Here is a 13,123-nt window from a genome sequence, read left to right as displayed (position 1 = left end):
TGGGGAGTACTGGGTGCTGTTGCCCAAGAAAGTTACAGCAGAATGAAAGCAGGAAGGAAGATGTCACAAGGGCAGTGACCTCTTTTTCCTTCTGCATTTTCCTAAGGGAGTTGCTTCCTCTTGCAGCACTTCCCTCCTGGCTTCTTATTTGCATACTCACCATCTTCTGGGGGAGATAGATCACACCCTCCCATAGCTGGAAGAAGACATGGCATGGCTGGCACCCAGCCCATCCAGAATGCTGAATAGGAAGAAGGGGATAGGATTCTGGGGGTGGCCATGGCTATTGGCGCTGCTACTCTGGGTCTCAGGTAAGCAGAGGCAAGGAGGGGCTGTGATGGCACAGAGAAGGTGGCTAGAAGAGGAGTTTCTTTTCACTTCTTTAGGAAGGGCTGAGATGGGACTAGGATGTTTGGTAGGGACAGAATAGGGGAAAGGGAAGGTAATGAAGTAGATTAGTAGTTGACCCTGATCAGCAGAGATTACACAGACAGAATCTGGAGAGTCCTTTCAGGTATCTGGAAGTTGAGAAAATAATCCTATTTCCTGCCATATATAGATAATAATACATATATAATATGAAGTTGAGAATCTGATTTCCTAGCATATGTAAAAAGGCAAAGTCTTCCCTTCAAGAAATCAAGTACTGAGACAGAAGAGGCAATAGTACAAAAAGAAAGAAAGAAAGAGAGAACAGGGGTCAGGTGGTGACAAACCCAGATGAATATACAAGTTACCATGTACAAGGACCTAAGTTCAAGCTATGGGTTCCCATCTTCAGAGAAAACTTTCATAAGTTGTGAAGCAGTGCTGCATCTCTCCTCCTATCTCTCTTTCTGTCTTTCTCTCCTCCCAGTACTCTCAGTTTCTCTCTGCCCTGTCAAATAAAAAAATTAAAAAATAAAAGGAAACATGGTCTTCAGGAGTGATGGATTCATTGTGCAAGCACCAAATCCCAGCAATAAGCCTGGTGATGATAAATAAAATAAAATTAAGTTAAATTAAAAAGGTAAATAACAACCAAAGATTGTAGCAACACAAAGACTATGAAAATCACTCCAAAAAGGTTCAGAGCAAATGTGGGGAAAAGATGAAATATTCTACCTCTCCTTCCTTTTCTACCTCCCCCTTCCCTCTCAATTTCTGTCTCTATTTAAAATAAAAAAATAAATAAATGAAATACTTAAAGATGCTAGAAGTAGACAAAGTTGGGGTCAATTTATCTCTTTCCCACTCCTACATATGTGATCCTAGAAAACCCTTGAACCTCTTGGATCCTGTTTCTTCATTTACAAATGAAGAAATTCCAGATGGCTGGTCTGGTAATAAAGGCATAAATTACCCAACAAAATTTATAATGACGGCAATGATGATAATGATAATGATGTAATGAAACTAAGGGCAGAGTGATCAATAGCATTGAGTGTTGAGAGGTGAAAGAGATTAGTGCCAGCTACAAGAGCTTAGGCAGACTCTCCTCTGAGACAAAATGGAGTAAACATTGGTGGAGAGGAGTGGCACTGTACTGATCTTGGAGACACCAAGAGTTAATATAAAGTTCTGTGAACTAGAAGGCAACAATATAGCTGGAGAACCACACGTAGGATAAGACAAGAGTGGTAAAACCAGATAAGCGTTGGGATTGGATGGTGGTGTACATATTATCATGCTCAAGGGACTCAGGCCAAGCCCTCAATCCCCTCCATCAGGAGAAAGCTTCATGAGTTGTCAAGAAATGGGGCAGGTATTTCTCTTTCTCTGTCTTCCTCTTCCATTTCTTTTTGTCTTTATACAATAAATATATTTTTAAAACTAGATAAGCATTTATGAATGTAAAACATTAATTAATTCCCCAATTAAAAAAAAAGAGAAAAAATAAAACTAGATAAGCATTTAAAAATATTTTTCTATTATAAACATTTTACTGCCTACAAAATTTAGAAAGAATAGTCACCTTAAACTCAATCACTTAGATTTCAAATCTTCAACCATGCCTGACATCATTTCAAGTCTTACTTATATGTATGCATTTGATATGTATACATTTATATGTATGCTTGCATGTATGCACATATATTAATTTTAATGAGAGTACTGTTCTGCTCCGGCTTTAGGTGGTACAGGGAAATGAATCTGGCTGGAACCTTGTAGCCTCAGGGATGAAAGTCTGCTTGCATAATTATTATACTATCTCCCCAGCTATAGATAAGTGTATATGATTGCTCAGTCATTTCTCACTAATTTACAGAAATGTGAAATGAATCCTCAATGCTCAGTGGAACTTTTAATACCCCTGTATCCTCGGTGTGAATAGGAATGTGGTAGCTGGGAGAGAAACACCTGTTCAGTGAGACACTTTGACTCCTCTTTCTAGAATTCCAAGCTGTGGACAAAGAGGAGGTGGCCCAGTGCCTGAATGAAGGAGAGAACCTGACGGTAGTCTGCACCTACAACCTGAATCTCTATGCTTCCAGTCTCAAGGCCTGGCAGCGGGTGACAAGCCAGGGCCCTCCACAGACACTGGTACACACCACCACTAGGGACCCAGATGTGAACCGGGCCCAGATGGGGCGGTACCTGCTTGAGGATTTCCCCACAGAAGCCTCCTTCAGGGTGATAATGACAGAGCTCCAGAAACAGGACTTGGGGCTGTACCAGTGTGTGATCAACCTCTCCCCCAATGACCCAGTGGTCCTGCTTCCCCGGACCAGGCTAATGCTGTGCACAGGTGATGAGAGGGGATCCCAGATGGGGAAGGGAATTTGTAGAGGTTCAAGCATAGCTGGCAGGTGGACTCTGTGTGCATGTGTGTGTGTGTGGGGGGGGGGGCATTTGCCATGGGCACTGCTTTGGGAAAAAAAAAGTGTTGGGGAGATCTTCTGTTCCAGTGTCCACTTTCTCACTTTGTGACTTCAAGAAAGTTGTCAGTTGGGCCAGGAAGACACCTCACTTGTATTAGTGCATTTGCTTTGCCATGAGCACCACCCATCCAGGTTTGACTCCAACCCCCAACACACTGAAGGAAGCTTCAGTACTGCAGTGTTTTTCCTTCTCTGTCTCTGTCTTTCAATATGAAAAATTTAGCCTGGAGTAGTGAAGGCCTGGTGATGACCAAAACCAGACAAACAAACAAACACCCTAACACTTCTCTAAACTTCAGTCTTCTCATCTGTTAAGGCAAGGAAGTTGAGGCCTTGGGAGATGACTCAGCAGGCAAAATGCATGCCCGCCATATGAGGCCCCAGGTTGGATTCCCAGCACCGTATGGGAGCAACATCGACAGCACCAAGGGAATTCTGATATGGTAGAGTGATGAAGTCATGCTTTGGTGTAGTCCCCTCTCTTTCTCTCAAAATACAGAATGAAAAAGTTAGGGAGGCAGCTCAGTGGTTTTGTTCATGCACTAGGTGTTGGTTTATTCCCTGACAATGTATACAAAGGAGACAAGAAAGTTGAACAAGGTGACTTCAAAATTCCTCTCTTACTTTGTAGCAGAGAAACTGCCAGAAAACTAGATAACTGGATATGGACAATGATATCAATCATTTAACCTAGGCTTGTTTGTTATCACCTGGGCTTCACTGTGGGCTGACTTTTTCAGCGGCAGAGAGGGAGAGATAGATAGATAGATAGATAGATAGATAGATAGATAGATAGATAGAGACACAGAGAGAAAGAGAGCCCTAAAGATTCCTCCAGTTCAGTGGGTATTGGGATTAACCTTGGGTTGTTGGCATGACAAAGCAGTGCATTATTTGGGTAGCTATTTTGCTGACCCTTATTGACCTTGTTAACCTCCATCATGGAGCAAAGCTGTGTCTCCACTAGACATGGGAAGACTCACAGAGCTTAGGGTACCACTGTCTTCTAGTCCATATGAGGTACAATTGTATCCTACAGACCCATCTAATTTGATTGTACTTAGTCTTTAGTTTCAGTAATGGCCCAAGTTTGGACAATAAAAAAGCCATCCGGTCTTTCAAAGTTTTTGAAAGTAGTAGATGAAGAATAAATACTAGGGTGGAAAATGAAGAGACTCTCACTGACCCGAGTGTCTTCTTTTTGGCTGCTCTCATGCCCAGGAAGTAAGAGTGCAGATAGAGCCTCAAAGCAAAACACTCAGCAGACACCCACCTTTCCAGATTCTGGAGGGTCCAGCCCAGGACTGTTCGCTTTTGACCCGATGAGCCTGCCTATGCTCGCTGCTGTACTGACATGTGGGTTCCTCCTGAACAAGTGCCTGGTGTTCTCAGTCTTCTTTGCCCTTCTCCGGAAAAACCAGGCATCAAGTGAGTGTGAATGGCTCCATGCTTGGGGTGTAGATGACTCAGGGACAGAGGCAATGGCTAGAGGCGCTACCTCCCAGGGGTTTCCCCAGAGTCTGGCCCCTGCCTTGTTTTACATCTGTGTTTTTTATTTTTTATTTTTTTAACCAGAGCACTGCTCAGCTCTAGTTTATGGTGGTGTAGAGGATTGAACCTGGGACTTTGGAGCCTCAGGCATGAGAGTCTGTTTGATTAACCATTATTCTATCTACTCCTGCCCTTTCTTCACTACTGTTCCTGGGGCCTTTTATTTGTTTAATCTTTATTTATTATTGTACAGATAAAGACAGAGAGGATGGGGAAATAGAGAGGGAAAGAGACAGAGAGACCCCTGTAGGCCTGCTTCACCACTTGTGAAGCTTTCCCCACTGTAATGAGTGCACTTAACCAGGAGTACCACTGCCTGGCCCCTTCCTGGGGCTATTTGTTCTGGAAGAAGGCCCAGGGTTTATAGCAGCCGGAATAGGATTGAGTTCTTTAGGGAACCTTGAGGGCTGAGGTGAAGGTTTTTGCTGAGTGGCAATCTGAGTTTTTCCTTAGGGGCAGGAGGGAAACTCAGGCTAGGCCTGGCCTGGAAGGAGCGCTTTCCAGTTCTGCTCATTTCTCTCATTCAGCTCAAGGCAGTGAAGCAGCAGACTCTACTCCAACTTCTGGGAGCTGAGGTGGTGAGCTTCCTCCACAACAACACACATCACATTTCACTTTGTCCAGTGACAAATAAAAGACTTTCTAAATTCCTTTTGTGAACTATGCCTCAGGCCTGTCTTACGGAGAAAACCAGAAGGGAGTGGGACTGTGAAGCACTTGCTATGCTACTTGGTGGTGATGGTGGTGGTGGTGTGTGTGTGAGGGTCTCCAGTATAGGCACATGCACCTGAAACTAAACTGAAATCAAATACAGTAGCAGTGGTGCTTGGGGAGATAAGGAGGGAGGGTGGGATGAAGAGAGAGAGAGAGAGAGAGAGAGAGAGAATGATATTTATTTTGAATTGACCAAATCAAGAATGGGAGAGCAAAGTTTTACAAGCCCATTCTACATAGGAAATCAAAGGCAATGTGTTTTATAAGCCCAGAAAAATGAAGAATTGAGCTTTGGGGAGGAAGAAAGGGAAATCTACATCATCTTGTGATTTTGTGTAATCAGAATTCTTTACAGCCGCTGCATCTGGGACCACAATGTAAAGCAATTATGCCAGGATTTGGCTGCAGCTGGAAGGAGACCCAGGCAAAGTTATCAGAAGCCAAAGGGGTGGGAATTGAGTTTTGCATAAAGTAGAGCAACTGGGACTCAAAGTATAACTCAGATAAATTTTATCTCCACTCCCCTGCTGCTGTTATAAATATGGGAATCAGAACAGAGGCCACAACACCTGGAATGCTGAAGAATAGAGTTTCATTTTAGTGGCACCAGAATCAACTCATGTCTGGGCCCTAATGTTCAGTAAGATTTCTGTTTTATACAAAGAGGAAGGTTGACAAAAAAAAAATTACATTCTGCATACAAGATATACAAGGACTAAGGGATGGGCAGAAGTCATAAAAGGTTAAAGGCTGTCAGGACTTTTACAAATACCAGAAGCTGGTTTTAAATCTGCCAGGGCTTTTACAAACACCAGGAGGAAGAGGGGGTTAGGTTTAGGATTTACGGGTAGCTTAAAGGGGGCTGGTACAAACAGTTGCCATTAATTTCTGTGCACTATTTCACTGTCCTGATTTACCCCTGGAGACTTCTCTGGCTGTCAGGAGATACATATGACAAGATCCATTATTTTTATAGCCATTTCAAAAAGTAGACTTCAGGGTTTTTTGGAAAAGTTTTTAGATTCAAAGCAAAACTAAGTTGAAAGTGAATTCCCAAGTAGTCCTAGTCCCCACACTTGCACAACCTTCCTCACTGTTTACATCTGCCCCTGAGGCTATGGAGACAGCCTAATCATTATGCAAAATACTATTATGCCTGCAGCTCCCAGGTTCAAATCAGTACCACCCTAAATCAGAGCTGAGTAGTGCTCTGAAAAAAAAAAAAAAGCATAACAGGTGTTGCAAAGCGCAAGGGCTGGTGTAAGGATACCGGTTCGAGCCCTCAGTTCCCCACCTGCAGGGGAGTCGCTTCACAAGTGGTGAAACAAGTCTGCAGTCTCTCCCCCTCTCTGTCTTCCCCTCCTCTCTCCATTTCTCTCTGTCCTATCCAACAACAATGACATCAATAATAACTACAACAATAAAAAAACAAGAACAACAAAAGGGAATAAATAAATATTAAAAAACTGTTACTTTAAAAAATACATCACATATTAACATTGTTTTGAGAGGCAGCAAATATGGGAGAAGCTTTGAAGACAGTGGGAACTTCCCTTTTGTAAGGGTCACTGAAACTGATAAGGTGCATCTCCTTTGGGAAGGTTCCTTCCTCTGTGCAAGGAGAAGGAATTAGACTTCGGTTTAAAAGACAAAACAAAAGAAAACTATTTAATTAATATTTAATAATATTAAATATTGACATTTAAATATTTAATTAGAAATCTTTATTAATAACTGAAGACATATTTTGCCTTCTTCTGGCTGGTGAGGTACAGGAGATCAAGGAGAGAGAAGGAGGCAGTTACAAAGGTTTTATGCAGTTTATTGGAATTAACAAGTTAAGAAGTAGTCATTAAGAGTAAAAAGAAGCCATCTGCCTCACAGATGAGACAGAGGGAGGCCTGTCAGCAAAGTGTGAGCTAGCTAAGTGCCTGCCTACTAGGCAGGGATGCCTTGGTTCTATCTATTTCCATGAAAACTAGGTCTGTGGAAAAATAGGGGGAGGAATACACCCCTTAGCCACCCTGCTGTCAGGGGCTATTCAGTTGTCAGATGTGAACCTATGTATCTGTTGATATTCTAAGTGGATAAATAAAAACTGTTTGGTTTTTGCCTTGTCAATGTCTTAAGCCTGGGGGTTTTCACAGGTCTGCCTCTGAACTATTCTTACTCTGTCAGCCTGACAAAAGCCTTATTTATAATATTATGCTACACACTAACATACACAACTACTGGTAAGGAAAAGAAAATGTAAAACTTTATAAAAAAAAGAAAATAGGGTAGCTCAGCAGGTTAAGCGCACATGGTGCGAAGTGCAAGTACCAGAATAAGGATCCCCATTCCCCCCACCCCCGACTCCCCCCCACCTGCAGGGGAGTCGCTTCACAAGCAGTGAAGCAGGTCTGCAGGTGTCTATCTTTCTCTCCCCCTCTGTATTCCCCTCCTCTCTCCATTTCTCTCTGTCCTATCCAACAATGATGAAAACAATAATAACTACAATAATAAAACAAGGGCAACAAAAGGGAATAAATAAATATAAAAAAATTTAAAAAAAGAAAAAAGAAAATCATTGGTCAATGGAAAGAGAGAGGTATATCTCTCAAATTATTCTCCCCTCCCCCATCTCTTCACCCCACAAGTTGGGTGGGAAAATGGAGGAGGTGTTTTTTTTAAAAATAATTCTAAATCATTTTTTCTTATATTAGTATCATCTTAGTGTTAACATAGCCTCAATTCTTCTGCTTACGTGCTATACTCCATGTCTTCAGAGTCAGTCATGTGTTAAAAAGTCCATTGTGTAAAGCTGGGTGTTTCCCTTTTTATTGCCAGATAAGCAAAGAGGATTAGACTAGAGTTCTCTTCTTGGTTAACAGCTATTAACCAGAGTTCCTTTCTTTTTATTTATTTATTCCCTTTTGTTGCCCTTGTTTTTTATTGTTGTAGTTATTATTGTTGTTGATTTCGCTGTTGTTGGATAGGATAGAGAGAAGTGGAGAGAGGAGGGGAAGACAGAGGGGGGAGAGAAAGACAGACACCTGCAGACCTTCACCACCTGTGACGTGACTCCCCTACAGGTGGGGAGCCAGGGGCTCGAACCAGGATCCTTACACCGGTCCTTGTGCTTTGCGCCACCTGTGGGTTTAAAGGTCAAACTGTTGAGGTCAGAAATGATAGGAAGAGGGAAACACAGACACTGTTGCACCTCGACACAACACCTGTTCCCCAGGCACACCTGTGCGCCTGGAGGAAGGAAATTGCTTCATAGGAAATGAGAGTGTTATCAGGTATGGATGTGTTTTTAGCAAAGAGGTGAAGGCAGGACTTGAATATTTATGAACTTGTCCTCTGGAGGTGGCTTTCTCTCTCTCTCTCTCTCTCTCTCTCTCTCTCTCTCTCTCTCTCTCTCCTTCTTCTCTCTCTCTCTGCCTAGGTGAGCTTGTCAGTGTGTGAATAAAGGCTCTGAGTGGCTCTCATGTTCTCTCTCTACATATGAATTCTAACATATGAATGTCCTCAGTTTTCCTGAATAAAGTTTAAAATTCCTGAAAATCATGCTTTCTCTTCAATTCTTTGTTGGGCTTATGTGTGATGAAACTTTAAACATGTAGAGGAACAAACATGGCCTATAATCCCACCCCCCATACAAAACTATTATTCTTTCCTTAGCACTAATAGATGTAAATTAAAATCTTATTAACATTAATGGACAATGGTAGATACAAACCAGTTTCTATCTTAACAACAGTGGATGCTAACTAAAATTTCTTAACAATAATTTTTCATCTCCTCTCACTCAGCTATAATCCCCACCTCTCTTAGTTTTATCCTTATTCTTAAGGATATGCAAACTACCTGATTGTCTAGCCAGGCTCTTGGGTTTCACTTAGAAAAAAATTACTTTTGGGAGAAACTTCACATAAATGTTTAGAGGCATAGCTGACACTGCAGAACATTGAGCTTTAGTAAAATGTACTGTTTTGTTACAAAGACTTTAATAATACAGAAAGAAGTTATTTATTATTTCTACTAGTAGTGACGTGTTATCTATACATTGAAAATCAAGCAAGGCTTTTATTTCTGTCCCACAAGTTTATCTCTTTGGAGAGGTTTTTTTTTTTTCTTGTATGTAGAATACAACTTGAAGATATATTTGTGTTGTCTTTTGGATGAAGAGGCATCGGGGATGCAAAAGAAATAAGGCAACATTCAGCAAAAGTTATAGAAAGCTTATTGGGGGATTAATGTTAAAAAAAACCAACCTTATTCAAGTCTGTTCCCCACCTGTGAAGGAAAGCTTCATAAGTGGTGAAGCAAGTCTGCAGGTATCTCTCTTTCTTCCTCTCTTTATCTTCCCCTTCCCTCTTGATTTCTCTCTGCTTCCACCCAATAAGTAAATAAAACAAAAATAACAAAAAATATCTTTATATTTTGAAACCAAATGTTAAAATATTTAGATGTAAAAAAATATATATGTATTTAGACATAGTGTCATGTGTTTGTAACTTCATAATTGTTTATTTATATATACATATATATATGTGTCACATTAGAACTGTGTGACCTCACTGTATTCAAATAAATAAGTAAGAAAAAAAAGTTGGACAATATATCTAAAGTGCTGAAAGAAAAAAATATACCAACCAAAAATACTACATCAGGCAAACTACCCTGATTAAGAAATGAAATCAATGGAAAAAAAAAAAGAAAGTTTGTTGGAATAAACAAATTAAGAAATAGCCACCAAAAGAAGAGAAGAGAGGACAGTAAAAAGGAGCCATCTGCTTCAAAGGTAATGATAGAGGTCTGCTTAGGGAAAGCACCTTGCAAGTAGTCAGGAAGAGGAGCCAGAAGGGCCTGTGAGTGTGTCTGCATCCTGCAGGACATCCCCCTCTCTAGCTGACTGCCGAGGCCATAAAATGCAAATGAATTCAGATGTGAGCACCTGAAAGCAAAGGCTGAAGCAAATCTTACTAGGGTTCTGTGCATTCAAGGAAGCCACTATAAAGCTTTGAAGACTGCCATAGGACCCTCATCAGAAACACTCCCTGCTTTGTACTTTCCCCTCTTTTTGTTTCCTTCATTGTCTCAATAAATTCTCATCTTCCAGAAACATGGCTGTCTCTTTTGTGATTCTTTTATGTAGAAGTCAGACTAGAACCCCACCAGCAGAGCTTAGAGGGGACCTCTGTGTCCTTTGCCCTGTTCCCTCTCACTCTGCTGCAACAATGAGACAGAGAGAGGCATGCTAGCAAAGAGAGAGCTAATTGCCTACTGCTAAGCAGGAATGCTTTGGTTATACACCTACAACTGAAATTGGGTTTCGTGGGAAAATGGGAAGGAGTATGTTGCTAGCCACCCTGGCAGATTTCTGTCTATTCAATTGCCAGATGTGGAGGTCTGACCTTTTGATACTCAGAATGACTAGAAGCTGACTGCTAGTTTTAGTACTTGTAAAAGTCTTATGCCTGAGGGTTTTCACTGGCTTAACTCTGAACTGTAGCTATTCTATGAGCCTGGCAAAAGTCTTATTTATATTTTTCTGCCACAGCATGGCTGAAAGTCAGGTCTCTTTATGTTGTAAGTTGCAGTGTCCTGTGTCATCACCAAGCTGGGGAATCCCCAGAATGCTGTGTCTCAGGTTCTCATTTATGTGGTTCAGTGAATGCTCCAAGATTATCAGGGTGTCTTGGGTAATCTTTGTAATCATGTTACCTTGACCACAGTATTCTTTGTGGAGATAATAAAAGTTTATATTGTGAACTGAAACTATCTATACCTACATCATGTTTTGATCCTGAGAACTGAAATCATATCTTTTTTTAAAAAATGATTTTATTTGGGGAGCTAATTATTTCAGGACTGTCATACTGACATGTATAACTATATGTCTTACTATGTATGTATGCTAACATGATGTTGCTATCCCACTGCCTTGGTTAGTATTACTTTATTCTTCATTAATTTTTTTTTGTAGATATAGAAAAAGGGAGGCAGGGAGTGAGAAATAAAGAGAGACCATAACACCAAATCTTCCTTCAATGTGTGTGTGTGTGTGGGTGGGTGGGTGGGTGGGTGGATTTGAACATAGGTAACATACATAGCAAAGTAGCACACTATCCAAATGAACTATTCCATTGGCCCAGTATTCCTTTATTCTTCTGTGAGTTTTCTTGCTCATGTAAATAATTTGATTGCTCAGTATAGAAATTTCCCAGGATAGCCATCAACTTGTCCATGGAAAGCTTCAAGAGATATTTTACACTTTAAGATCCCTTGAAACACTGCTTTGGAATCTTCATCTTTTTTCCTACCAATCCTGAATTATTGTGTTGTGACCCTTGCTCCATCCTAACCTACCTCCTGCTTTGAAAGACTGTCAATAAATCAAGTTTTTCAATCAAGTCTGACCTTGTCTTCCCTTATGATGCTTCTAGTGTTATGGAAAAACCCGTGTTTCAGGTCTCCAGTGTTACAGCTCAAATGTAGCCAAAGAATGAGACTGAGGGATCTTCCAGAAGATGGCAGACTGAGAAGCTGCTAGTGGCTTGAGCTCTGATCACATCTTCTGGAAACGGTAGGATTTTCTGCCTTTAGTAGGCCAGTCAATAAGGGGTCCTAGCGGTGATACCAAGGAGGTGACTATAACTTAATTTGGGTTAAGAATTAGAGTAAAGGTGGCACGGACTAGCGGGCAGGCTGCTCCAGACTTCCCAGGTGGTGGCAGGCAAGGCAGGTGCGCCGGGCATTGTCCTCAGCCCGGCAAGGCGGCTCCTCCGCTGGTTGCAGAGCGCTGCTGGGCGGCCAGCAGAGGACCGGGAGGGAGCACTGTAGCTCAGGGCTTTCTTTTGGGAGTCTCCGGGGACCACCACGACCCTGAGGGCAGATCCAAGGACTTCTTGAGTACAGCTCTCATTGGATCAAAAGGACTTGGAGCTAGTTTTCATTTTTGAGAAATCCTTTAAAAAAGTCTGGAGGGGGGGTTTCCCGGAAGATGGCGGACTGAGAAGCTGCTAGTGGCTGAGCTCCGACCACATATCCTGGAAACGGTAGGATTTTCTGCCTTTAGCAGGCCAGCCAATAAGGGGTCCTAGGGGTGACACCAAGGAGGTGACTATAACTTAATTTGGGTTAAGAATTAGAGTAGGGAGAAAAGGGGAAAAAATTTTTTTTCTTCCTTTTAATTTTCAAGCATACCTCCTTCCCGCCCCCCCCCATAAGCAGTCCCTGGGTAGCAGCTCCTAGCAGGATCCCCCACACCACCAAACAGGGTGCTTTTTTGAATTCACTGATACACATTTGGGAATTTCCTTTCACTGCTCTTTAATTACAGCTCTTTTTCTTATCTTCTCCCTTTTCTCTCTCTTGTCTCTCTCTCTCTTTTTTATTTTATTTTATTTTTAATCTTGTCATACACTTCTTCCTTCTTCTTTGCCTTTCTGAATTTGTGAATTATTTTGGGGAAGAAATCTGACTCAGAGTGGACTCTCTATGTGTATATCTCTGCTATAGTTCCCTTTCCCCTCTTGTTACCCCTAGAATATATAGTGGATAGTAGATTAGCATAACTGTCTATTCTTGTTATCCTTTCTTTCTTTACTGGGATTTGGTTACTATTTTTTCACGGACTGGAGAAATTGTTTGGCTAACTGGTAATGATTAAACTACTTCAATACTTACTTCAGTTGCTACTGTAATTCCTGAGGTTGGTGAGTGCAATTGTCATAAAGGTATTTAGTACAGTGTTACTTGTACTCAAGACACAACAACTGAGGAACAACAGAGCATAAAAAAAAGAAACACATAAATAAAAAAATGGGTAGATCAAAAACAAATAAAACTGCTACTCCAATGAATGAAGACAAGAGCCCAGAAGAAACTACAAATCAGCCAGAAGTAACCATAGATAAGAAAAGTATGCAAGCAGTAATAAACTTATTAATCACAGAAATGAAAACAACATTGGAGGAAAGGAATGGCAGTATTAGGGAAACAACAGT

At 41.3% G+C, this 13,123-nt stretch overlaps 1 protein-coding gene across 3 annotated transcripts in view; it reads left to right on the top strand.

The window, feature by feature from the left end:
- Positions 1-151: 151 nt before the first annotated feature.
- LOC107522877 (trem-like transcript 4 protein) overlaps positions 152-13,123 on the top strand; it is a 33,297-nt gene continuing 20,325 nt past the window's right edge. For all 3 annotated transcript variants that reach the window (XM_060189781.1, XM_016191148.2, XM_016191147.2), the window contains exons 1-2: positions 152-311; positions 2,375-2,728. In XM_060189781.1, the coding sequence (XP_060045764.1) occupies positions 209-311; positions 2,375-2,728 (457 nt within the window). In that variant the 5' untranslated portion in view covers positions 152-208. The remainder of the gene's footprint in view (positions 312-2,374; positions 2,729-13,123) is intronic.

Source organism: Erinaceus europaeus, chromosome 4, assembly GCF_950295315.1.
Source record: "Erinaceus europaeus chromosome 4, mEriEur2.1, whole genome shotgun sequence".
In the NCBI taxonomy this organism is placed as follows: domain Eukaryota; kingdom Metazoa; phylum Chordata; class Mammalia; order Eulipotyphla; family Erinaceidae; genus Erinaceus; species Erinaceus europaeus.
The sequence above is the reverse complement of the archived record's forward strand: the minus strand, read 5'-3'. Positions and strand labels throughout refer to the sequence as shown.